The sequence below is a fragment of the Vidua macroura genome, chromosome 4 (assembly GCF_024509145.1).
Source record: "Vidua macroura isolate BioBank_ID:100142 chromosome 4, ASM2450914v1, whole genome shotgun sequence".
Lineage (NCBI taxonomy): Eukaryota > Metazoa > Chordata > Aves > Passeriformes > Viduidae > Vidua > Vidua macroura.
This window is the reverse complement of record NC_071574.1, coordinates 4,190,304-4,217,680: the sequence shown is the minus strand read 5'-3', so window position 1 is coordinate 4,217,680 and position 27,377 is coordinate 4,190,304. Positions and strand designations below refer to the sequence as shown.

Genomic DNA, 27,377 nt, shown 5'->3' with positions numbered 1-27,377 from the left:
TAGGGGTTTTTTTAGACTTTTTAAAAATAAATAGTCTACTTCAAAAGCAATAGATCTTGAAAGAAAAAAAAAAAAAAGCAGTTAAATAACTTTCCTCATTATGGAATTACTGGTCTTTTAGCACTGAATGTTGTTCCTGAAAATGCTTGAAGAACCAGTTTGGATAATCTCATTCTGATACATTATCCCTAGAGCACCCTGAGAAATTGTCTTAAGCAGCTAAAAAAATACGGGATAAGAACAGATGAAAGACACAATCTGATTTATCAGTGTGGTATTTAAAGTGAGAATTCACATTTTGTTGTACATTTCTCCCTTACTGAGTTAGAAACCTACATAGTGGCTTTTTCATATGCAGCAGAAAACCCCATCTCAAGTATCTAAAAAATACCCTTACCTAGAAACTCACTGGAATTCCTAACAAATGAATAACCTCTGGTCACTAAGAATAAAGCCAAACTTACCTTATAGATTTTTGCCTTCACAAGGAAGAGTTCTATCAAAGTGGGAGTACTTTCTATAGCAGCATTTATATATTCTAGAGCCAGGGATGGCAGTCCAATTTTATCATAATGCTGAGCCAAATAATACTGGACCCAGAGTAAAGTGGTTGGAGGTTCTTCTTTACCGTCATCTGGCAGGAGTAAAATGGAGAGAGGTTGTTTGTTCAGTTTATTACTAAAACAGCACACCAGAAGTAGAATGCTCTAAACACAACCACTGAAGTTAATTCTGCCTCTCTATCAGACCTAGGAGAGCTTTCAAACAACTGGCTCCAGGTACAGAAATGAGCTTTTTTAAATCTATCCAAGACTTAGACATCTACTGCTCCCTTCTCCTTCTGTGGTTTTCAGGAAAAGGGTTATCAAATTTGGGTCAAAGGGAGGTGCACTCTGTTCCAAGTATTTGCTTAGGGCAGTCAGATATGCAAAACCTCCAAGAACATAAGACACAGTCCCCACCAAGAGCTCCAAAACGACACCTCTCCTTGAACATTGTACTATCAGTATATTGCCTTTTGTTTGGCATTTCTGTAGTTATAGATTTGACACCGATTTCAAGCTTCAGTTTCCTCAACAGTGGTAAACTTGAGTCTTGAAAATAGCATACTTGAACTCAAAACTGTGAAGAGATGACTAAATTCATGGATCCAGGAAAAAAATGTAGAACAAGTGACTATATTTTGAATACAGACTTTATATTTGAGCGCTATGATTCAGTTCTGTGTTAGGGGAAAACCAGAAAAAACCCACATCACCTCTGTTTCTTCACTCCCTATTTCCCCACCTCTGAATGGACACACAGTGCTTACAACCAGGCACTACTTCCATGAAGCCCAGCAGTCTCAACACTCACCATTTGGGTTAAATAACCTGCAGCTTCTTAGAGAGGTTTCATAACCTATCACGAGCTCTTCTATGATTGCCACCTACACATGCAAGACGAGACACAGAAAAAATAATCTGTGGGCCAGATAATATTTTATTTCAACTTGAGCTACGTGGTGTTACCCAAACTAGTTATTTTGGTAAGAAAACTCTGCAATATCCTGAATTACATTACATTTGAGAATGTACCCAATCTCACTCTAATTTTAACAAACTATAACCAGGCCTCCCTTGGTGAACACTAATACAGCTTAGAATTACTAAATATTAAGTTTTCTACATTTACCAACTTGACACATGTATGCCCAACGTATGTACTTCTTTTTTCTCTCCACTATTATCAGGTCATCTAAAGCAGTGCTGATGGAGAGAACATTGAAAAAAAATGCTTTCCTTCACCTCTTCAATACACCACAGTTATGAGGTAGAACACGTAAAAACTGGTTAGAGCACTTACCTTCTCCTTGTCTTTATATAATGACCTCAAAGTATTGAAGACTGGTGGGCAACCTTTGCTGAAATTCATCCTTAAGAACTTGTCCAGACATTCCTTAAACTTTTCACCTTGAGAGGAAAAAGACCTGTTGATTTTGTTTTACCAGACATTACTCATCAATTGCAGATTGTTTATACTGTTAAATCAGAATCTAAGAAACACAAGTGTTGATCACTACCTGCTCAGCAAAAAATTCACTTACCAGACAAAAAGTTTAATGGTAATCTTCTTGGAACTAGTCCCCTTGGGTATTTAGTCCAGGCCTCTTCATAGATCTTTAGTCTCTCCATCATATTAGCTGGAAGAGAATTTTAGAGTTTACTTTCCCCTTCCATTCTGGCACGAAGGAAGGGGGGGGCCAGGGGAAGTGATTTATACCTGACTAAAAAAAGAATCAGCATATATAGGAACTATAATGTAATATATATAATGGCTCTATCCTTCCTAAACAACAGAATTTTCCTCCTTATTCTTATTAAAACTAATGAATTGAATGACTCCAAGGTATACAGTGTCTGTTAATTCCTCTTCCAGCACTAGAATACTAACTGCTAATCTCTCATCTTAAAAAGAGCTCCTGCCTTATTGCTGTCTAAAATCTTCAAAGAGGACCATTCAGTTGTATTAGCTACAACATAAGATAAAGATAAGAGAGGCAGTAAAGGAAAAATTCAAAATGAAAACTGTCATCTAAGAAATAATTCTGTTCTTTCAATCACGTGCAAAGACTATTGCATTTTTACGATTCTATGATTTTAGATAAGAAAAGGTAACAACAATGCAAGAAATATTTCCTGTCTTTCTTAAGAAACCCCAACATTATGACGGTATGTAGACACTATGACTAAAAAGCAAAATTTAAATGGGGACTTTCAAAATAATAATTTTAGTATTTAAACCAATGCAAGCTTTTCATACACATCTTGATTTCAAATATGCAGAAAAAGCTTATTTACTACAAGGTATCAAATCATTACCCGGCTTAAGTGCCTTTTCTAAGCCTTTGTAGTAAGCCCAGTTTTCAGGATTTCTTTCTTGCAGTCCCTTGTAGACTTCAACTGCTTCTTCAAGTCTGCCAAGCTGAAGCAGGAGTTCTCCTGTGTGAAAAACAAGATGTTTTAAATCAAGCTAACAAGACACTAAAGCAGTGTAAAATTTATCACTCTACAGTAAAAGACTGGAAAATCCTTAACTCCACGCAGATTCTAATTTCATAGAAAAAATAAGCACTACATACAGCATTACAAACTAGTTGACAGATATGCTTTTACTTTGACAATAGCTGAAATTACAGTAAGATTTTACAACTCAGCCCGTAATTCCTGAAACTTACTTGAAAATTTAATGCAAAATGCAAGTGGTTTGTTATTTTTTTCTCACTTACTGAAGTGACTGGTTACTTTAAGTGCAGTTTTTACTGCAGAAGACACATGGTATTTGATGTATACAGCATCCTGAAAACCAAACAAATTGCAGAGCTGCAAGTAAGAGAATGGTTCTTCAATTTGGTATTTCATGAAACTAACTTCAGTGTTTTTAATCAAGCCATTGATTAGATGAATGAACTGTCAAGATTATGCAAACAAGTTTCCTTTTCATGATACTTCAATACAAATTAAAATTGATAATGTAAAGATTAGGTCTAACAATTGTATAACCATCTTTGTTAATGCTGGAACTGCAACAAGAGTAAATTTCCCGTTTCACAATGGAAAACTATTTTACAAAGCTTTGCTATTGGCTAATGTTAGGCAACACACCAGAGGTGAACAATGTAACTGTAGGCTAAGGCAAGATTTTTTTACCCAGTTTAAGAGGAAAATGCAAATTTACCTTTCTTGTTCCCTATGTCACACAATTAACATGCAATTTTGTCAAGAGATGCTGCTTTCCACAGTTAGAGTAACTTGAGGACTACACACACAATCTAGTGCCCAGGAAAACATCAATAATTTACTCACTGAGAATAACAGAATTGGGAAAATAAACCTTAAATTCTTTCTCTGAGGTGAAAGTTAATTTTTTTTCCTATCTACCAGCAGCAAATGCCAATGCAAGTTTCAGTGGTTTTCAGTTGTACTTCAGCCACAGGGGCTTTTGCATGTGTGCTTAAAATTTGCACACACTCATTTATTACGATGCTTGTCCAGAGAACACACAGCAGCCAAGCCAGTCCAAACAACACAATGGGAGCTGTGCCCAAAAAAATTAATCACTTGTACCCTGTTGAAAGTATGCAGACTGCAAAAAGTATTTCCATCCTTTTGTCTGGTAACTTCCTAGGGGGTTTTGTGGTTAGTCTCAGGTTTATTTCTAATGAAGCCCTATTTGAAAAACCTATTTCACCCCAAACTTTGGACCTTCAAACACTATGTATGTCACATAGCACATCAACACAGAACATAAAGTATGTCAAAAAATCCTTCAGATAAAAAACTAAAGTCACAAAAAAAACCACTCCCACCCACAGAAGTCCCACTACTGTGTTTCAAAAATTATCTGTGATACTGTAGTCTCTATATCCATCTCCTTTTATATGCAAAGCAAGTAAGATATTCAGCTACCGTGGAGAGTCATCTGCAATCAATCTCCTTGAGGAAGCACCACACCTCCCATAATACTGTCACTGCTCAATTCCTAGGTTCCTTTTGCAAGACAGTGAGATTACTATTAGCATAAATAGGGAACTAGCTACAACATCTACATGAACAAACTAGAGTAAAAGGATTTCTTCTCTTTACTTTAAGCAATTATCTAAACATATTCCAGTGTGGGCCAAGAACAAGCAGTACCTCCAATAGATTGGCAGTTTCACAGAAAGACTGTACAAGCATCAAGCAGAAGAAGAACAAAGCATGCTTTAAGAAAGTGCACCTGTTAATAGAGCTGTTACAATGAACTTGTATCACTCTGCAATTCCATCTGTGGAATATAAGCTACACTATTGTACTGATCTGTTATAGTATTGTACACCAGGTTTATAATCATACAACAGAAGCTACGCTAGCCTCACTAAAGAGCCTATTTCTATATACTGCAAGGGTGACTGAGTACATTTAAAAGCCTTCTGCTGTATCAAAGATGATTCTTCCTTTTCAGCACGTGGTATCCTTGTCAGGGCCACTCTATCTCTAACAGCACAGGTCTGGGTACACAACTCAGACAGAACTTCAGGACATCCATTTAGGATCTCCTGTCTGAAACACCTGTTAGCTTAAAAGTTTCAGAACAGCATGTTTGTACCTCACTGATGTCTTATCAACCTGGGACAAGAGCATGACAGGGACTCAATAAGCTGTGAGACAAGCAGTCCTTTACAATAGCAAAATTAAATAAATTAAGCTAAAACCAAATCTGAGTTCCAAAAGATGGGAAAAGCTGACAGTATAGACATCCCATTGTATGCTATGTGTTTAAATGTATCTTCAGAAAGTCAGTGATTACCTTTCGTTTCTTCAACAGCCAGTTTATCACAGATCTGTTTTTCATAGGTACAAAGATGCTCCAAAGCTTCTTTATAAAGCCCTGCTTCCCGGAGGACCTGATTTTGATAAAGCAGCAGTTCACTGTACTCATAGTCCACTTTGTCAGGTGATGTCTACATAGGAAAGCCACACAAAGGACATAGATCAGAATTAGATCATGGAATTAGATTCTAATTCTAAAATTTGGGATCAAAATCATTCGACTAAAGAAACTGCATGAAGTTTTCTCATCAGGAAAGGAATATTTTATTTTTGGCTTAAGCAGCACTCCATATACCAATTTCACGTTCTCCTCTTACCTGCTGTGTCTTCCTAAATTCCTCTAAAATTTTTGCTGCCATTTCGTAGTCTTCCAGCAAGTGGTAAGCAATGGCATAACCAATCCATGATGCTCGCTGCGCAGGTCGGAGCTGAAGCAACTGGTATCTTGTTTCCTGCAAAAAAGTAGCTGCTAATTTTCCTGACTTTACTCTGATACTCTGTAGAATCCATTAGGCAATCAATATTCTGTCTTCAGTATTCTAGTATTTAGGAAGTCACTGTGAAATAGTTTTCTATATGCATTTTATTAACCAGAGAAAGAATAAACTTTGAATTGCAAGGGTGTTCACTGAATAAAAAAAAAATAAGCCTTCGCAAAATAACATGTCCAACCAAATCCTGATGAGTCAGATTCATTTTGTTAATGTATGACACACATGCTTTTCCTGTCTAACCACTTATGAACACAACGTAATTAAGGGTACTTGGTTTGAAATGCAGGAACATTTACCAGTGTTTCAAATTAACCTTGAAAGTACATGTGTATTTTAATAATTGGAAGTGTTCTTAGGCAATACAGGTCACGCAAACACATCCCTATTCTTTGGCAAGAGGATAATTACAGCTGGAAAAGACAACAGATTTGCTTGGTATCATGCAATTTTAATCTGAGGAAAAGCTGGAGCTTGTTTTGTTATAGACTGCTGAAAGGCATTTTCACCCTAACTTTAAGGAAAAAAGTTACTTCCTATTGAAAATGCCTCAACTGTCAAAAGTAGGGATTAACAAAGAACTAAAACCAGTTGCAGCTGTTTTAATAGAATGATGATCACTCAAAATACTTTGAAGTAGGAGAGGCTGGAATTTAAAGCAAAGGGAAAAAAACCAACCAAAACACAATCTTATTCCCAGATTTGAGACCAAATTCACATTCTTCAGAAACCAGCATATGATTAGCCATGAACTACTGACTTCTAAGCATTCAGTAACCATGTGTTACCTGTATGTTCAGAGATCACAAAATTTGTATTCACATTTATCCAGAGGCCAAGAAAATAGAAATTTGCAAACACATTTTGCAAATGTGCGTTTTGGTACCTACATGAAACTTAGTGTTTCAGTTACCTTGTCTCGGCAAGAGGGGAACCAAATTTCTAAATGAAAAAAGTCTAATATGAAAAAATCGGTGATTAAGAATTGTCCTGACTCAGGAATAAGTTCTCTGAGGACCTGTGCTAGCTGATGGCTCCACACAACTCTGAGCACAGAACTTGCTCGTGGGTATACTAATGATACCCTAATTTGAAAAGGAAGTATTACATGAAGAGACCAACTCGTGCCTTTTAAATAACACAACTTCAGAGGTGCAAGGGAAACCTAAAAAGATGAAAACCTGACCAAAAAATGGAGCTGCCACTCACTAATGCCCAAGTTGGCAAGGGACCAAAATATGGTGCTTCATGCAACACACTGCTTGTTTTGTTATTACCTACTGCTAAGAGAAAACGGGGGGCCACTGATGTAAAGGTGGAGGGATATATAGTACAAAGTTACTAAAAAATACAAACTCCTTTGCCTGAATGAAAGTCACATTCTGAACACATTGCCTCTTACCTACAGGAATCCTTTCAAGAAAAGAACAAGACTGGAGATTATCTACAGTTGGGTTATATAGCATCAAAAAAAAAACCACCAATAAGGCAAGCAATTCTGCACTGAGCTGAAAATGCATAATTTAATTTGCCATTAAATCTCTGTATTTTATAGAAATTGCTCAGTAGCATATCTGCTTTTACTTTCATGAAGTGAAAGAGTTGCATATAGTTTTAACCTTCTGGACCTAACTATTTTTTTTTTGAAATGTCATTAATCAATCTGCCACCTTTGCTGCAATTCCTTAAGTGATAATTAAATGCAGCATGAATACTCACCCTGTAACCTTCAAGATCCCTCATTTGAATCTGTAGCAGAGAAAGGTCTCTCAAGATTTGAAGATTGTCTTTGTCCCATTTCAGTGCATTTCTATAGCATTTGATAGCTTCATCATACTTCTTGTCTGACCTCTGAAGAAGGCCATAGACATGCCAACCTGGAAAACTCTATTAAGGCTTCCACTGAATTTGAGCAGGGACAAATGAGCTCCAACATGGCAGTGATAGAACAGCTGGCAACAAGCTTTCAAGCTGTTTTATAAATGGACAGGAACACTACAATTCTTTTTGTAGAAACTTTGCCAGTTATATGTATGCAATCATATAATAAGCTGCAAATGTTACTTTTCACATACTGGGGGAGGAAATAAAGTAACAGGATCTCTGAAAACTCTATTAGGCTTATTTGAACTCTAAGTGTATAACCAGTCTTTTTACAATGTAATGGCAACTACTCATGCTTCCAAAGTAAATCACATGCTTAAATGCCCACCATGAGTTTACAGGTGCAAACTAATGATAAAAAATACACAAATGCATGCCAGAATAACATGTAAGCCCAACTGTGACTGTAAGGAGTGCAAAGCATCTGCCCTTTGGATAGCTTAGACAAAATACTTACTGGAAATGGAAAATTCTGAACTTCCAGTTTGAAGTTTAAACTGGCTTTTATTGCTATTCTATAAATCCAAGTATATGCAGAAATCAACCTTTTCAGATCATCAGCAAAAGCCCTGTTTCAAAAAGGATACAGACATGACTCTTCAAGTCATTCCTTAGGCCTCTGCGCACAAGTTCATAAGCTTCCTCTTTCTTCCCTAGACAGTTCAATGTTAGTCCTTTCATTGCCAAGGTTTCTAAGAAAGAAAAAAAAAATTAAATATGCTATTTAATTTTTTATTCATTTCATGGGTTATTCGTTTTCATGGGTTTTGAGCTTCATATAGCAACCCTAAACATAATATAAATGCAAATTTAGATTCAGTTCTCACTATCAAGATTTCATTCTTTTCTCACGTGGAAAACTCTGCTGTCAGATTATTAGCTTAAATATATCATACACAGCAATAAACCTTTTATATTACTTCCATCAAAATATGAAGCAATGTTTTATTTTTAACCTGTCTGCTCTACCAGCTTTTGGAGGTATTTTTTAACTACTCAAGTATTTATTCACAATTCTGATGTTTCTACACATCCACCCATACCAAAGTAGTTGCAAAAAAGCCACAAAGCATTTCTGAATAGTGCTAAGAGACTTTCATTAAGTATTAAGAGCTGACTAAAAATACAGCTAAGGAATAAACACCTTTTTCTTCTTTTAAAATATGAATATTCCTTCAGAAAAGTAGCGGCCCACAGAGCTGACAGAATACCGAACAATATTCAGCCTCTTCCTTTTGTTTTTCACTTTTATCTGAGTGAATATCAATTTCCTAGGAAAAGTGATTTAATTAATGCATACTTGTACTAGGAACTTGCACCATTAATCTTAGACTTGACTGATAAAGAATGGGAAGCTCTGACTACTGGTAAGATCAGTCTTTAAAAGGACAAATCTTACCAACAGTAAATGCTTAATACACATATTTCTGGATGCTTTTATTGCTTTAGGGGCAAAAAGTTAACAGTGAAGGGGTATAAAACATGAAAATAATTCCTCTACTGTTAAGTACAGTGAAAAAGACAGCACGTGCCATTTGAAAACTTACCTCCATGTTCTGCAAACTTGGGATTGGAAAGGATCTGTTTACAGAACTTCAGCCCATTTCTATACTGCTTATGTTCATAACACCTCTGTAGAAAAAAAAAAAGTTTTATTCAAAAAATTTAGAGAGGAAGTATTTATGCATGCCTGAAATGACACATCAGTACAGCTACAGATTTTAAAAAATGTACTAATATTTTAATGAATCCTGTTTATTGAGCTTCCTGTGTTTAAAAATTCTTTCCATTGACAGAGAAAAAAAAAAAGCATGTTTTTATGAACACCATGAGCTTAAATGTATAAGTGAAGACATATTATCATACAGCAGATTCTCAAGTATGATACAACAAGAAGCTGAAGTGCCTGAAGAGATTCAACTCTCCCTTAACACAAAAGCAAACCTTATGTTGTAACACTGGTTAGCACTGAACCCACTTTGGCCAATTATCCTGAATAGAAACCCACGAGACAACCTCCAACAACCATCCAAGCTGGAAAGACACATAAATCATTGGAACTTGGCTTAAAGTACCTCTGAAAGCAACCTCTTATGATGAGTTTCATTACAACATGTATCTCATACATCCAAACTTTCAAAACTAGTACACAGTAACATTATATCTTGCCATCCTGGAAATTTAAACACTCCTCTGCTGTTTTCTTAGTCCAACTCTTTTGTCTGAGCCTCATTCATAATGTGAGGTGACCACAATGCACAACAGCACACAGCATGAGTTTTAAAAACCAATTTTAGTATTTTATTTATGTAAATATACTTCTTGTGCTCATATTTAAATATAAGCCAAAAGAAATAACATTATAAACACCAATTCATACATTTTAGGTCACTTTGGCAAATGCTTGGAACCTCGTACGTTTCATTTTTTTTTGTAATGAAATAAACATTTATGAGCCCAGGAGCACACACTGACTGAGCACCAACCCAAATCCTATTAATCCTGTTACTAATTACAAAGCCATTCATAACAGGACCTCACTGACTCTGGTTGATTCATTCTGGTGGCAGGATGGCAGACAGGGGTGTAAAAACTGGGTACAGCTCAGAGTTTTCAAGTCCTTCTAAATAAGTTGTTGCTCAGGACTCCATCTTTCCTCACACTGTTCCAAAGTAATTATCCAAGAGCATTCATAAGCACATATGAACACCATGTGTCCTCAAACCACTCACAACAAAAATATTTAGGAAAGGCAGACCCCAGGTCTTCCCTTCAAGCAGAAGGTTCTAAAAATAAAACTTTTAAAAGTTACATGAATGTTAGGGGAAATGCTTAAAAAAGAAAATGGCATATTTACAACTTCTGTGTTTTATGCTGCTCTTCATAATGAAAGATGCTGTTTAGTGTCTGGTTTTCTCTTGGAAATGCCAACAATAAATTTCAAAGGTGTAAAAAAATGGCAAAACACTAAGTGCATGTATTATTTTCTAGTATTAAAGTCATAAAGCTGAAATAATATGACTGAAGACCAAGATGCATCACAAACCACCTATCTTGCTCCCCCTACACGGTCACCACCCTTAGGAGAAAGGGAATTGCTCTCATGGAAAAGGAGGGAGAAGGAAGATGCCCAGAGAGAGCAAGCAAGATGTACTCAAAGTGGAACAGATCAACAAAATTAATTAGAATGGTTTTAACTTGAACAGACCTTCAAAGGCCATCTAGTTCCACCCACCCACTCCCATGGGCAGAAACACCTTTCACTATACCATGTTGTTCACAGCCCCATCCAACCCTGACTTTGAACACTTCCAAAAGACAACTCCCTCTGTTCACCAAGGACAGGAAAAGTCAGCACTGCAAAAGAACGTTTTAAGGGTTAGGTAAGAGGAAATCTGTACAGGCAACTTTTTTTTTTTTTTTCCCCCTATTAAGCTTGACTGGTATTACTTACACCTTCCAGCCATTGTCATTATCAGCTTTCAAGTAGCTGGCTGAGTCATTATAATCAGCACTAGTCAGAGCTGACAGACTTTTTTTTTTTTTTCCTTTTTCTTAAATTGAAACCATCAGTCATAAATGTTACCAGCCAGGTCTCCTCCCTGAAAAGTAGAGCCGCCACTTGCCCCCACCCAGGTAGTTGTGAAAGCAGCAGAACCTGTCACAGAAGTGGTGCAGCCACAGGAACTGAAGAACGTGTCTGCAGTGTAACTAAAGCACTGTCACAAGCAGATGGGGCACTCTGGGGCTTTGAGTACAGCTTGCTCAGATGCTGGCTATGAATGTGACATCTTGTCACTAAATGGTTCCATCTGATGTACTCTAACAACCAGGCTCTCACCTTGAAGTTTAGGCAAAGTCATATGGGATATATGCTAGAGACAGGAAGTATTTGCACACAACATTTTCTAGAGTGATACAGAGCTTATAATGCAAGGTAGTTTGGAACAGAGCAAACTCACTGAGAATTTTAACAAATTCTTCCTTTAGGCTTCATGGAGGAAAAGATATACAAGTTTATGTCCACTTACATCTCATAACAAAGAAAGGTTCTCATAACCCAGAAGCTACTTGGGTAAGGCCAACAAATTATCAGCAAACAATCTGGATATACTTTTATCTCCAGAATACAGCTCTGTATGTTCCCCAGTGAAGCACCAAAGGTCTTCTTTGACAGGTTAGTTCTAGATCAAGACAAGTTGGAATGATTTCCTGTATACAATTTCACCACGTTTTCTAGTTAATACTTTCAAGTTTATTTCATTCTGTTAATGCAAACATTTCAAATTGTGTTATTTTATGAGTTTCCTTATTCTGTATATGTGTTATATGAACACACTGTATCTTCTGATATTGTAAAGAAGGGAACAAATGAAATTGAGGTCACATTTAGTTCTTCAGAAAAGAAGAGACTGTTTCCTCACAGTGGGCCCAACAGCACCACTGAGATTCCCCTGCCTGAAGCTGTGCACATACTTAACTCATCCTCCAGAGAGATTATGGACTAACAAGCTTAAATTAAGGTGTGAATGAGACAGAAGAAAGCCAGGATAGAAGCATATTGCAACCATGGCTGGTACAAACCTCAGTGAACCTATAGTTTCAAGGAACAGACAATTCAAACAAAAATCTTTTAACAAAAAGGAGACAGAAAATATATACACAGTCTAGGAAAGAAGATCCTTAAGCAAGTATGTAGTTTCTAAGTAAGAGAAGAAAAAAGAATGAGCAATTTAAATTTAAAAAAAATCACAGAAGCAGGAATGGTGACATGTCAAGTATTCTTGAGACATAAAGATACAGGCTTTCCAGAAACAGGAATTTTATTCATCTGGGTAGCTTGTTTCCTCCCAGATGAATAGCTTGCAGCAGTCATTCTCAGAGCTCCAACCCTTGCTTTAGGACAGATGTTCTGCAGAAGTAACATATTTCTCTGTTCCAGAGATGGCTAGAAGAGCACAGTTGCCTGCACCAAGCTAAATTCCTGCACATATAAACTTCAAAGCTAGCAGGGGGAGTGTGCTTGTGATGCTTGACAGACAAGTGCTGCAGCTACAACTTGTGACATCATCAATGAGAAAACATAAAAGCTAAACTTGAAAAGAGTAAGGTTAAGAAGGCTAATGCTTCAGAAGAACAGAATCTGACTCTACATCAGTATTGAATTTATTACACATTTCCTGCCCTTCAAAGTTTTTAGTTTAATATGTTACCAGATCTTTTAAGATGCCTAACAAGCTTTTCTATACATGCTGTGGCCAGAACAACAACCTATTCTAAACACACCAAGATTCTTTTTATACCCCTTAACTAATTTTCCATCTTTATAGCAAGGAAATAACACTTGCTTTAATACAATTGTACAAAGCATAAGTAAGATGAGGCAGGCAAAGTATGACTCCTTCAAAATCATGCAAGACTACAGGAGGTAAGTGACAATTTGCATTTGCATGGCTTCCCCCACCACCAAGTATTTATTCAATGGATCAGAACGCACAGCAATTACTAGACAGACTGACATAGAAATTTTAAGAAAGAGATGGCCCATATTCTCTATAATTCAGTCTGAGGTGGAAGGAGGGCTTGTATTTGATGTTCTCTAAATTGTATTAAGGCATCTGTGCAGACTCAATCTCTGGCCAGCAGATGCCTTACACATGCACATGGCTAACTGTGTCAAACGTTAATAAATTCCTCCACATTTCTTCTTCGGTGGATGCCATGAAGAAAGGTGAAAAGACTCCCACTATTTGCAGCTTACCTACACCTAATCACAGCTCATGGCTACATGGAGTTTGTTTCCCCTTGCCCCAGCTTTCCATTTTTAAATCTTCTCCCATCTACTCTCTAAACCTTGCTGCCAAACCTACAGGTAGTGAACATTGACATGGATTCTTGAACATGGTAACCACAAGGTTGTTATACAAGGGCCATGCTACTGAATACAGTAGCACTAAGAGCTGCTTACAATAGCAGAAATTACTTTCATCCAAATTTAATTCAGCACTGTTTTCTTTATATACAGTATAAGCAAATACATTGTGACAAGAGCATTTTAGAGATTTTGTATTTTTGAAATTTACACAGCTAGGCTAATTGTTTACTACTAGGTTAGGTTAACACAATCTGGCTTTTAGGGGTGGCAGAGGCAACTTCTGAAAAAAAAAAAAGGTCCTCAAAACTTCTACTTTGTCCAGCAGAGCCAATTCCTAAAGGCTCTGACAACTGACATACTGGCTGGCCCAATTAGAGAAGTTAGCAACGCTGCTGTTATGACATATTTAAGAAGAAAAAAAGATATGCTACTCCTCTTCTTCTCCTCCTTGGAGGGGTGGTAGAGGGGGCCAGTGGGCTCCTTTCTAGTGTGGTCACCAGGGCTCATCTCAGCGCCAAGACCAAGCAGCCCCGCGGCTGAGGCGCTAGCCGAGATTAGCGCAGCCAGGGCGGCTGCTGCTGTTTCAGCATGCCTTGCAATGAACTTTATTTGCTCAGCTGCTTTTAGCCAGAAGGGCAGAAGTGGTGGCAGCAGCTCTTCCTTTCCAGCACCCCGCATGAGGAGAGGCGCTGAGTGGAGCTGGCGGCCGGCGTGGCTCACATGGTGCCAATGGGGACCATGTGATCAGCAGTGAGAGGCATGGCGAGCGATTTCCCCAATGCAGAGCCCGGACGAGATCAACCTTTCAGCGCTGCAGAACTCTATAAAAACCTTTCAATTGATAGAACCTAAGAACAAACAAACCTACAGACACCAATTCTCTCCCGAGTCAGAGAAAAGGAAAAGGTGAAGACACGCAAGGACAATACGGTGACACTAAGGTCAGTGCAAAAGAGGGAGGGGGAGGAAGAGGTGCTCTGGACATTGGAGCTGAAATTCTTCTGCAAGCCATGATGAGGACTGTAACAGAACAAATTGTTCCCCTATAATTCAATAATTGCACGGAGTGATGCAGAATTCACTGGCAGCCTGTGCAAAAAAGGTGCTTGCACTGGAGCATGTGGATGCTGAAAAGCTGTGATCTGCTGAGAGGCTTGAACAGAGAGAAAGAACCCTTGCTTCTAGAGATAAAGACCCTCACTTTTATACCAGAACAGCTCATCCTTAAAAGAGTGTACCCCATGAACCAAATGGCCCATGGAAAAAGAGTTGTGGGAAGACTGCTTTGCCACTGGGAGGGACTCACATTGCAGCAGGTTTGGGTGGGACTGCTACTTGTGAAAATTAGAACCACATTGGAAGAGTTCACAGGGAACTGTCTCCTGTGGAAAAGGCCCCATGGCATAACAAAAGAGACTACTCTCCCTAAGCAAACTGAAGAAAGATTGTTTAGAAGTGACAAACTGACTAAAACCCCCATGTTTTGTCTCCCTGCACTGTCAGTAGGAAAGAAAGAAGGGCTAGAGGAGGGAAAAGGTGTTCTAAAGTTTTTAGTTCTCATTATACTTTTTAAAGTCTGTTAATAGCTTTTTTAATGTCTACATTTTTAAGTTTTATTATTGTTTTGCCCTTAAAATGCTTCTTCCCACTCCTTACCTCAACTCATGAACTCCATTTTAATTGTTTTTTCTCCTCCTCTGCTCAACTTTAACAGAGGAGAATGAGTGAATGATTTTTTTGTGGTTGCACTGGCATTTGGCCAGCATCAAACCCACAACAGCTATCTGTAAGCAGGCAGTGTATTTTACCTCACAAATAATTCTTCCCTCTCAAACTAAACATTTTAATGGCCAAATACATGTGTTTCCAACAAAAACTAAAGGATATTAGTCAAGTGCAGCATTCTAACACACAGGTATGTCCCTCAGGATCAAATATACAGCACACAGCAGACTGGACTCTGCCATTTATACGTGAAATATTTTGCACATATTCACACCCAGGAGTGCAAATCCTCTTTTATCACAAAGCAGTCTTCACATCCTGCAAACATTTAAAAACTAAGGTAAATAATTTAATAGCCATCCAGATTTAAATGTGCTATTTACAAGACATTTTATATTAACTACACTGCAGACTGAAGGGTGTTATATGTTCAGTAACATCAACAGTTAAGATCAGCTCAACCTCAGCATAACACCAGGTGTTACCATGAGCCTGATTAGAAGCTTCACAGTGAATCTACACTGCCACCAAGTACCACTCAGCCTACACAAAGAATCACCTCAATCACAACATAAAGCAGAAAACTCCCTTTCAAGCAGGGACACTTGAGAATCAATACATAGGTACAACCTAGCTGATTTCAAGAGTGTTTTAAAACTAATTTGCAGCGGTAAAACAAAACAAAAACAAAAACACTCACAGGAGTCTATCCAGCCTGGATTTTGCAGCTGATTAAACAGGTGAGAAGCAGACCCAGAAGTGTTTCATGAGCAAGATGAAGACAGTCACAGAAGACCAACATAAAGGAGAAACCACCTTTGTCATTTCACCTGGAAGCATGCAAGACTAGAGGTTTTTCCTCAAGAGTAATTATCAAAGACAAGACAGTACCATCTACTCCCCAGGCTCACAAGTGGGAGCACTGGGGCATTATTAACTGCTTTCTTTTTATTCTTATTTGAATCAGCACAAGAAAGAGCAGTGTGAGAATCAAATCGATATAGCAGAACCAGGTGGGTGGGATGGGATCACATTACCAATTGCTATGCCCTTTAAAATTGAACAGAAACCAAAAATAGTGTGCAATTTCCATTAAAGAGATAGAATTTTAGAAAAAACAGTATGAAGAAATTTTAACTGTTTTCTCTTCTAAGACTCTGGGTTTTACCAGGTCACACTTTTTACTCCAACCTAACACCCTACATCTGCAATTTAACTGAAGTAAAATGAGTGTAAACTACCTAATGCCCCAATACTTAAAAACAATCAACCCAAACCAACCAAAAAAGCCACACCAAAACCCCCACAGGAAATCACTTCTCACCCAGAAATAATGCTGTAAAAGTAAACATCCTAATTTAGTCAATGCTGTAACAGACCAGCTGAAGAATATGATTTTCTTCACCAAATGAGTGCCAAAATTGGGATTAAGCCCCAAAAGACATCAGAGCTGCAAACTGAATATCTCTGTAGTTGTCTGTACTCAGCCCCTCTCCTTCAGCAAGTGACACAGCCAGTGTTCTTGTCAGAGGAAATATATTGCAGACTATTCCCCATCACATACAAGAGTTACCAGGACAGCTGATCTACACATGGGCACAGGTGAATGTTTTACTTGCAAGTCCCCAGGAGGAAGCACAATGAAGAAGGGGCTGCTCAAACCAAACAACTCGCCAATTTGACACTGCTGTCCTCTTCCCTAGGGTTTTGAGGCTCGAGCCGAACCATGGTGGAGGAGAAGTTGGACTAGATGACCTTCAAAGGTCCCTTCCAACCCAAATTATTCTGTGATTCTACAACAAACCCTTTCAACTACAGCAGTGTGCTCTCAGGGGACACCCCCCCCCCCCCCCCGTTTCTCCCAGTGGCAGTCACAGATGTACACTTGGGGCATCATCCCATGGCAACACTGGGAAGCACGATGCTGTGAGATCTCTGGCAGCAGGAAGCATTGGAATCCCTGGCCTTTGCATTACCTGAGGTGTGCACTTAGAGCGCAGAATATGCACATCTGCCACTCTGATTCTATCTATTTCTTCCAGCATGGTTCAGAGGCAGCACTTAAGAGATAGTAACCCCAGGTGCTCGGCAGCTCAAGGCTGTTTTCCAGCACAATTCCTCTCTCTACAGGTAGACGAGATCAGGTCAAGTCACTAAGGTGCACTAATTCAGGCTAAATGTAGTAAAGAAGATGCTGAAAGCTGGAAGCAGTAGGAGCTACTACTCCCCATGAATTTGTGGGTTCTTTGAGCACTAACCATATCAAACAGCTCAGCAGCTCCAGGCAAAAGATATTCCACACTGATTCAATTTCATGACAAACACAAGATGTATAAACCCAAGGACTGAAGAAACCAAATCTTGCAGCTATGTTAATGCAGAAAAGCTCTGGAATAAACTGGCATCATTTTCTGCTGTCAAACTGAAACAAACTATCCTCTTTCACTGCTCTGAAGTGTTAATTAATTGAACTGTTCAGTGTAACAAACAGCTTCAGCAATTGCTTGGTTCAAGGGATTAATAAATCCTCCTCTGCACAGCATGCTTTACCTTTTGGAACTCACTAATATCTTCCTAACTAGCAGTGTTTGGTAGCATACAACCAGAGGAATAGAAAAAATTGAAATTCAAATTAGTTAGGAAGAATGTAAGAAATATGTGTACCTTTTCATTTAATACTAAGGCAGAAAAATAATCTATGCTATGTCTGTGCTTTTGAATTGGTCTCATTCTTATACTTCAGAAAATTCAGCTGGAAACAGGGGCTGACAAATAGTTAACTACAGCTCTTCTAGAGGACTAGAAATCCTCACTTACTGAAGACAGACTTGCTGAAAAAACCCATTATTCAACATCAGTTCTGTTGGCCTGTACTTGCTTATGTTAATCTCTTCTTGGAGAGAATTACCATGAATTTGGCCCTGTCAACTAAAATATGCTGACTTCTGTTCATGACCCTGGAACCCCTACATTCAGGCTTCACCCCTGAACCCATCAAGAAACTGACTGTGCCTCACAAGAGATCCAGTATGCACAGGATATGTTTGGTTTTTAATGATCATCTGAAACAACAAAGTGTATCAATTCAAATTCCGAGATCTGGCATAAAAAGGTCTAAAGGAGCCTTGGTTGATCTGGACTCAGACCTGACCTGATCCATATATCTCACAAAATCCAAGATACATGGTGAGGCTTCTGGCATTTTCTACCTATGTATTACACCTAGAGTACTCCTCACCCTTAGCACTGAGGTATGCAAGATGAGGTCTGGTAAGACTGAGCATTGAGAAATAGTTAAATGGGTCTATTAAGATAAGAAAGGTTGTTCTTCAACATTACAAGGTTTGCTAACTTAATTCTGTGGTATCACATAAGCAAACAGAAATCCCTGTAACAAGTCTCACTGACCTCACTTTTAAGGGTGGCAATGAATAATAGTTAATTTTATCTAAATTCCCCATCAGCAAAATCAGAAAATGCATTATTCCTTACACCCACTCCCACTGCATTGACACAGTGCTGTTGCAGACGAGATTTAAACCTGAGACATCCAGATAAAGTCCAATTGACAAAATCTCATTAAGAAAACCTTTCAAAAACAGAAATAAACACAGCTTCATCAAAATCTAACCAAAATAAAGGGTAGTAGCATGTAAATAAATAACTCTCTTGCCCCAGTTAAAACCAATTTGGTTTCAATTAAGAGTATCTATAGCCATAACAATGTAAGACTGGTTATAATCTTACTACTGAGGATGTTTCTGTTAATGAGTCTTATTTTCACCAGTGAAACAGGTAAAATCATGCTGCTCCTCAGAAGTTTACAGCAGTGAATCATGTTTCTACAATTTCTGACAGCTCCAGTGACAAAAAATGCCCTAATTTCATGAACGGGATTTACTAACATATATTGCTCAAGTGAATTCTCAATGTCTCAAACAGTAATTAATTTCTTAAGCAGCTCTGAGAAACAGTTCTGAAAAATAAGATCAGCAATTCTGCTTAAAGCAGCAAGTCTATCTTGTACTTCCATTCCATTGTTTCTGCCAAGGTATCATTTCTCTTCCTACTACTACTGACCAAGCAGGGTACTCCTCTTGGCAAAGAAAAACAAAGTAATTGGCATCTCAACAGACAAGCTATTGGAAGAGCTGTGTTAGCAATTCTGTATTTCAACTGAAAGACAGTACATGGGAAAATTCCAGTGGTGTGCATACTTGACTACTGTATAGCCATGCAAATGCAACAATGATTGCAAACAAACTAATTTACCTGTCTACTGATAAAAGTGAAATTCTGGAAATCAAGTCTTTAATCTTGAATTAAGATGACTTAAGAGGAGATTTCCAAGTCTCGTTACCTCAGCAATCTTAAAGTCAGCACTTGAATTTCTATGGACAGAACAATATTTTTAAAGGATTCATGCTGATGAAAGTATTAGTAAAGGAGAAACACTGGTCTGTCTAGTTTCAATGTGCAAGGACAGGGAGCAGATTCTGGAATGAAGAAACAGGAAGATTGCCCAGCATGAGGGACCTGGCATATTTACAGCAGAGGCAGGGAAGAGAGGTTGTTCAATAGGCTTTTTATCACCAGGAAGTTCCTGCATCACTTAGTAGAGGACCTGTCAAATCCAGCATGGAAAGGAAGACCACCAGCTCAAAGACAATGCCCTCAAGTGAAAGTTGCAGTGAAAGGTTAATGTCCCCCTCCGGCAGCAGACACCCTGCTTACTGCAATGCCCCGCTGGAGCACACAGCCGGCCATGCCCAATCAAGCCTGCACAGCACCTAAGGAAACTGATAGAGATGAAAGATGAATAGCTTCCATGTGTCAGAATGGCCATGGCTAATCCCCAGTCCTGAACAGGGAAACTCTGATCTTCCTACAATGCAATATCCACCAGCTCAGACCAGCAGGGCATCTTCTTCCTTAGTACACTACTTCTACAGCACAAAACAGAGTTGTGAGCCAGTGGGACTGCTTAAACAAGGACTGAACACACACAGCTGCACTGCTTGTTTCCAACATAAAATACAACAACGTTTCACTTCTGAAATACTTGGACTTTTTTCCTCTTTGCTCATTAAAGGCTAAGCTCACTACACATTGGTGAAAAATACGCGCACCACTCTAGTCTGCCAGAACTCAGAGAACTTCATCCTGATGTTTCAAGAGACTGAAAAAACTCTTCCACAAAATATATGGCACCCCTAACAGCTCTGTATTTAATTTTTCTTCAATACCTTTTCAATAAATATATTTAACTTCTACATCCAAAAAAAAAAAACTTAATTGAGTATTATCTTTGGGATCTGTGAAATAAAAGTGAACATCATCGATGAACTGTACCTGACCAGATACAGCAGATTAATAATGTGGCAAAATTCCAGGAATGGTTAAGGAATGTTCATCAGTTATATTTAATTAAAAACCAGTCAATCTTACTTCCTACAACAACTAGTTCTGTAGCTGATACTAAGGGGGATGGGGGGAGAAATAAATGGAGTACACTACTTTTTCCATTACTCCATAGTGCACCCAGCCTTCTGTGTACCAAAATCCCAACTTAACCACTACTGTGCTCTGTTTACTATTCTACCCTTTCCCCTGCCTCCACCTGAATTCTTCTCCAGTAATTTCTGGACTGCCTAGAAATTATGTGTGTTTAAAAGAATCATAAGGACTCAATTATTTTAGCTGTTCAAATGTTGAGATCCGCTTTTGCTCTAAATTCCTCAGAATCTCTGAGCAGTAGAACATCTACTTGTAGACCTAATAGCAAATAGTTAAAACTATAAAAACTATATGAGCTACACACTTTTTTTTTTTTAATGGAAGTGCAAGTTTAAGGGAGAACAGTCATTGCTAATCCTGTGGGTGTTTTTTTTTATTCGAGCTAATTATGCAGATCTCTTTCCTGCTGTAGTACAGGAACTCTGAATTGTAAAATGTCTTTCAAATGGAAAAATGTTTCTATTAGAAACTCTACATGCCTGTAAAGTGATAAAAGAGGTTAGTCTAGTTACAGTGTGTTGAACACGCAAAGACAAAGTGTACACACTTCTGAACTCAGAATTTGTCAGGTAAGTGGAAATGCTGGCTTGTGAGCAAACCTATACACATGAGAAAGGTACTGACCATGCAAGATGCTTACTACTGAACAAACAAAAAACCAAACTCTAAAAGCCAATTATTGCCCTTTGCTATGCAAAGCTAGGCAGGTTGGTAATATTTGTGTTACAGGTATAGATCTTAAAAAAAATAGAAATGCAGCCTCATGAATTGAAAACGCACACAAAACAGATTGAAAAAACCCCAACTTTATGCTTCACTTGCAAAAACACAAGGCAGTTATCCACTTAGCTCCTGTGTTTATTATCTCCATGAAATTCAGAATGGGAATGGGTTTATACTTGTGTTAACAGCCTGTGTACCAGTCATTATGTGTCTGTAAGGTATTGCATCCTTTCAGCAACACTTGGGCCACTTCCCAAAGCATCTCTTGAAAAAACCTCATCCAGGCATGCTGAACAGGACACACGGCCAGGCCGGGCCAGGAGGCAGCATGGGTTTACCCAGGACCATCTCATTCCTGGCAGGGGGCTCAGAGCTGCACAGACAGACCCCTCAACTCCTCCTACTGCTGTTCAGCTTCCCACAGAACACTACAAGAGGTGGCAGAGGAAGAAGTGCTACGGTCTTCAGAAAAGACGTGCAGAATGAGGAGAGGCTGCAGGATGAGAGAGGCGTGAAGAGAAGAGTGAAGGCGCAGAAGGGAAGTAATTTTTCTTGTGGCCTGCACTTAGGACTTCCTAAAAGATGCCTCACTAATTCAAGTCAAACACACAACCAAAACTCCACAAAGCAGGGTCATTATCTGTAACAGGGCATACAAGCAGTTCATTAGCATAACTTTCAGTGTGATGAAAACCAGCTTTGAGCCTTTTCTATTCACCACGTGTTATAAAGATACCACATCACAAGGAAGACTACACATCTGTCTCACAGGCTCATCCCTGTGAGACACAGGAAAAGATCACAACGACACAACAGCTTTTAGCCTATCCAGATACCTCAAACACCACGATTTTTATTAAAGATCTTCAGTTTAAAAAAAAGCGTACAGAAATCTGCTTGGACTGGGGCACACCTTTTCTAGTCTGAATCAAGTTATGAACGCAAGGGTGCTGAGCCAGCACTTTCTCCAAAGATACTCTTTTTCCTTATTTGTTCCAGCCCTCCACACAAATACTCAGACGCATCCAAGCAAAGGGAAAAAAAAAAACCCAAAAAAAACCCAGAAATAAAAAACCAACCAAACCCGCTCAGATTTCAACACGGACAAGCTCCTTGATTCAGTGTGCCCTGTAATCACACAAACCATCCTCAATGCAAAGTAGGATGGATCACCGAGCAGCAAGGCTAGATCTTTCCCAGCCCATAACACATGAAAAACTACATACTCAGTACAAGGTCATACCAACTCGGAAGCATGACTGAATCTTTCAAAGCAGAAATCAGATTTATAGTTCATCATATTTACTTTTTAACCCTAACCGAAACTGCATGTCTCATGGCCACATGCCTGTGCATAGGGCTTTCTAGTTCTACATGCTCCATTTTCATAAAATATTTTGGAAACAGAAGTGACAGAAGACTGTACGCATCCCTCACACTTAAGTGGCAGAAGTTTACAGAACCTTAAGAGTGCTGCTGCTCCAAAAGGACAACAGTACTCATCTTACTTCTGATCTTTGGAATGACTCAAAATAGCAGTGTAAATCTCTTTGAAAGACAACATGAGATTTTTAGACAACATCGACTTCTTCTGAGAGAAAATAGCTTGATCTAGATACAGAATCTTCTAAATAAATCCACTGAAGTTGCTCACTAACAAACTTAAGACGCTTCCAATTCAACCCAAGTCCTTAGAAACACAATGTTCCTGCAACACCGCATGAAAGCTGAAACAAGTTCCTTAAGATGTAGCTGAATTGGGCCCACTTTGCTGGTATTTGGACTGTAGACCATCTTAACCTCATTCTGAAAACCAGGCTTCTTGCCTAAATTACACTGAACGTTCTCTCTCATCCATACGCCAGCCGCCACCCAGCAAAATCGATTGACAAATTTCCACGGGAGCTGGCTGCAAATTAAACTTCGGGAAGACTTCAAAACCTTCATCCTTCTCCACTTCCTCCTTCGAAAGCCATCTTCTCACCGACCAACAAACACGGTTATCGCCTACAGCAAAACAATGAGTTATAAAAGAAAAAAAAAAAAAAAAAAAAGAAGCGAACCCGGGGTGGGTGGTTCGGCAGGACAGCGGCTGCAACGGCGAGCGATGAATGAAGCGGCCACGGGGCTACTTCCCGGAGCCCGGGGTGCCTCACCGCGGCCAGCGACGGGACCTGGCGGGCGAGCGGGCCCCAGCGCTGCCCCGGCCGGGCGGGACGCGGTGCGGCTGACGGGCGGCGCCGGGGCCGGCCTGCCCCGGCCGTAAGGAGCCGCGGCCGGGGGGCGGTGGCGCCGGGACTCCGCTCCCCGCCGGCTCGGGCTACGAGCTGGGGCCTCCTCAACCCGCTCCCCGCAGCCGAGCCCGGGCCTCCCGCTCCGCCACTCACCAGGATGCGCTTGAAGAGCGCGTTTTCCTTGGGCGGCAGGCTCACAGACGGCATCCTCCCCGCCGCCGGCTCCGGCGCCGCCGAGGGGTTCCGAGGAGGAGACTGAGTGGGCGGGCGGGCGGGCTACGTCCCGTCCCCGCCGCTCGGCCGCCGCGAGCCTCCCCGCTGGAATCTAGCCGCTCCCGCCGCCTGCCGCCCGCGGGCCCGGCCCTTCCCGGTCCTTCCCGGCCCCTCCGGCCGCCGCGCGCGCCGGGCTCCCCGCGCCAGCCCCGGGCGCGCTCACGTGGTCCCGAGCGGCCGCCGAGCCGCCGCCAAAATGGCAGCGCGGCGCTTCCCCAGCCGGGTCACGGCGGCCCCGCGCATGCGCCGCGGCCCCGCGCCGGCCCCGCCCCGCCGGTGGTGTGGGCTCCGCCGCGGAGCCGGCGCCGGCCGGGGGGTGGTTCCGCGGCGGCGGCGCCACTGCCCGGTGCCGGCGGCGGGCGGGGAAGAGCCGGGAGCCATGGGTTTGCGCAGGGTCCGCCGGGTCTGGCGCGGCGGAGCTCGCCGGGTACGGGTCGTCGGGCACGGGCGGGGCGGGGCGGTCCCACCCCCGCGGGCGGAGCCGGGTCCGGTGGACAAGATGGCGGCGGGCCTGAGGGCGGTGAGGCGCTGGCGGCTGGTGGCGGCAGCGCCCAGCCTTGGTGAGCGGCGGTGGCGGGGCGAGACACCCTTCGGGGCAGGCTGGTGGGCTTTGCCCCGGCCCGGCCCGGCCCGGCCCACGGACCTAGGGCCGCGGGAGCTCTGCTGCCTGGTCAGGCGGCGGCGTCCCCGCCAGGCAGTCCGCCTCCGGGTTTGGAGGAGGCTTCGGTGGTGGCTTCTCTCCTTTTATCTGTTTTTAATCGGAGCCCATCAGTTATTTTTTTTACTCTTTTATTTATCTGTTTTATGTTGGCATTGCTTCCGGGCCGGGGGGAGGGCTCACCGTGTCTCGCCGCGACGGTGGTGCCGGCCCTTAGCAGGAAGGCTGTGGCCTTGATCAGCGGGGGATCGGAGGTGGGGAAGGCCTGGGGCTGGGAGCTTTAGGCAGGGGACAGCGAGAGGCATCCTTATAGAGCAGAAGATGCGGGGAGGAATAGTTATTGTGGCTGGGGAAAGGGCAAAAAGCACTGCTTTTGAGTTGTTGGCAGCCCCCTCCCTCCCCTCGTCCCCTCTCTCGCGGATCAGGGAGCGAATGCTGCGGGGATCCTACGAATGGATCGGCTGTAACAATGTTATGGAGACCATCACTGCATTCATTTGGGGTTTGCGTTGTGGTCTGGTTGTTTTCCCTGATTGCATGAATGTCAGTAAGTACTTGGTCGTCTAACCCCGAGGAATGTTAATATATTTGTAATCCTGTGCCTTTTTAGCTTTTACTCGTTCTGCATTTGTTGTGAGACAACCGAATAATGCCCAACCAAACTGGCTGGGAGTTGGCTTGGCGTTTGGCACCAGTGCTGCCGTGTGGGGTCTTGTAAGTGTTTTCATTTGGTTTTGTTGAACTTAACTATTCCTTAAAAATCATAATAGTGATATGAATGCAGTGACTGCAACCTACTGAGTTTATTGGGGTAATGGATGGTCATAGCAGGTGTCAAATTTGAAGCATGATTATGTTCATTGCTTATGTTTTCCCAGCTGTATGCTGTGCTCTTATTTTAAGAAACGAACAACTTCTTAATCTTCTCTCTGTTGCAAACGCAAACATCCACAACAGAATTAATTCTTCAAGCCCGTTGGATTAATGCTTTGGCATTATTTTCCCCATGGTCTTTCCAAAAAAGAAAGAAGATCTAGGGATGTGCATCAGCCTACCAATGCATTCTCTTCTTACTTTTCAGCCACTTAAAGTGGTTTTAGCTGATTTCAGTAGATTAAGACCCCTTTTTCCTGAGCAAAGTGCAGATGTAAGATATTCTCTGTTTCAGAGAACTCATAGACTTCATGGTGTTAAAGCAAGCAGGGTGTACTAGCTCTCGGGAAGAATCGTGTAAGATCAACAGCACTCCCCATGGTGACAGTGTTTTCAGAGTGGGATGGATCCCCTTTGGGGTTTTCCCCTTTTTTGGGAGTTGTGAATTAATTGGCAGTGGGAGCCCCTTCCCCCATCTGGTCAGGAGAGAATGTTTGTCCTACGAGGCGTTGTTTTCACACCTTTTTCACCTGGTCCCAGTTACATACAGGTTTGCATTCTGATAACAGGTATTTATTTTATATTCTGCAGAACTCTTTTTGTTGTGTGGATCCAGCTGTGAACTGTATATCTGTGTATAATATATTGCTCTTTTGTAGCTTGTCAAGCAGCATAATGAAGATGTAATGGAATATGAAAGAAGAAAACAAGCGAGAGGACATAAGTGTACAGAATGCTCATAGTAAGTATGCACATACAAATGCTTTTGACTTAGCTGAACACAAATTCTGAAGATCTTTGACATCTTCTAGGAATCAAGATACTGAACTGACTTACAGTTTTCTTTTTTTTTTCCTCAGTACTTTGCATTTTGGCTTTTGCTATTCTTTTAAATCATTCCCAGCTTTAAAATGATAAGGTGGCTGATCTGTATTTTCAGATATTCACTTGTGTGTGTATTCCCTCTTAGCTTTCTATCTTTAACATGCAAACTCTTAGAAAATAACACATCTCTTACAGTGTCTACCATAAGTAAAGGTTGTAAATTGAATACCTTATAAATGGCAAGGAAACAAGAGTGACTAATGATAGCTTATCTTTTCATCTTGTTTTTATTTTAACATGTATACGTTGGGGTATGTTTTTTCTCAGTTTCACATCTATATTACACAAAAAGTGATGTAAAGTCAATGCCTGTAAATGTGCACTACAGGGCAAAGTGTATGTGGCCGTTGACCCTTCTCAGTATAAAAAACATAATTTGTGTTTCTGCCAGCTAAGAATTCTTTGGGGTTTGTGGCCTCAGAGCAATTAATATACCACATGAAAAAATACTTACACTATAGAAAAACTTGTGCTGTAGTTATTTTTCCCCATAAACATTCCTCTTCAGATAAAAATGCAGGATGTTATGAGATCACATCTATCACATCTATTTTTCTTATTGCTAAGAATTTTTTCTTTTCTTTCTTAGGCTGACGACATGATCACAAAGAGATGTGCAGTGCAGGGCCAAGTTATGTGATTGTTGTCCTACAAATAAATGAGCGCAGAAGACGTGAAAAGTTATCTGATTTCTTGTATGTTCATACATTTCATGTGCATGATTAAAAATAAATTATAAACTCTAGAAGAAACCTGAAACTACTTTGTTTGCCATTAATCTTTCATTCTGCTGGTCTTGAAGTTGTTTTATGTTTTCATTTCTGTTTTGGTCTTATTTTCAAATCTGTCTTTGCTATTCTGGAAGGTATATTACAAAATTAAATATCA

At 40.5% G+C, this 27,377-nt stretch overlaps 2 protein-coding genes across 3 annotated transcripts in view; one reads left to right on the top strand and one right to left on the bottom strand.

The window, feature by feature from the left end:
• The window catches only part of NAA15 (N-alpha-acetyltransferase 15, NatA auxiliary subunit), a 37,788-nt gene extending 13,589 nt beyond the window's left edge, over positions 1 to 24,199 (bottom strand). The window contains exons 1-11 of the mRNA XM_053976088.1: positions 23,954 to 24,199; positions 9,274 to 9,358; positions 8,314 to 8,418; positions 7,562 to 7,719; positions 5,669 to 5,803; positions 5,329 to 5,482; positions 2,862 to 2,981; positions 2,087 to 2,182; positions 1,846 to 1,952; positions 1,357 to 1,429; positions 465 to 634 (exon numbers count right to left, since the gene is read on the bottom strand). Coding sequence (XP_053832063.1) covers positions 465 to 634; positions 1,357 to 1,429; positions 1,846 to 1,952; positions 2,087 to 2,182; positions 2,862 to 2,981; positions 5,329 to 5,482; positions 5,669 to 5,803; positions 7,562 to 7,719; positions 8,314 to 8,418; positions 9,274 to 9,358; positions 23,954 to 24,007 — 1,257 coding nt within the window. The 5' untranslated portion in view covers positions 24,008 to 24,199. The remainder of the gene's footprint in view (positions 1 to 464; positions 635 to 1,356; positions 1,430 to 1,845; positions 1,953 to 2,086; positions 2,183 to 2,861; positions 2,982 to 5,328; positions 5,483 to 5,668; positions 5,804 to 7,561; positions 7,720 to 8,313; positions 8,419 to 9,273; positions 9,359 to 23,953) is intronic.
• Positions 24,200 to 24,404: 205 nt separating this feature from the next.
• NDUFC1 (NADH:ubiquinone oxidoreductase subunit C1) lies at positions 24,405 to 27,248 on the top strand. Of its 2 annotated transcripts, XM_053976800.1 has the most exons (4): positions 24,438 to 24,633; positions 25,342 to 25,445; positions 26,264 to 26,346; positions 27,079 to 27,248. In XM_053976800.1, coding segments are annotated over exons 1-4 (369 nt in total). In that variant the 5' UTR covers positions 24,438 to 24,452; the 3' UTR covers positions 27,080 to 27,248. The 2 variants fall into 2 exon arrangements, with proteins under 2 accessions (XP_053832776.1, XP_053832775.1); XM_053976801.1 differs by lacking the exon at positions 27,079 to 27,248 and having other exon boundaries at positions 24,405 to 24,633; positions 26,264 to 26,347.
• The last annotated feature ends 129 nt before the right edge of the window (positions 27,249 to 27,377 follow it).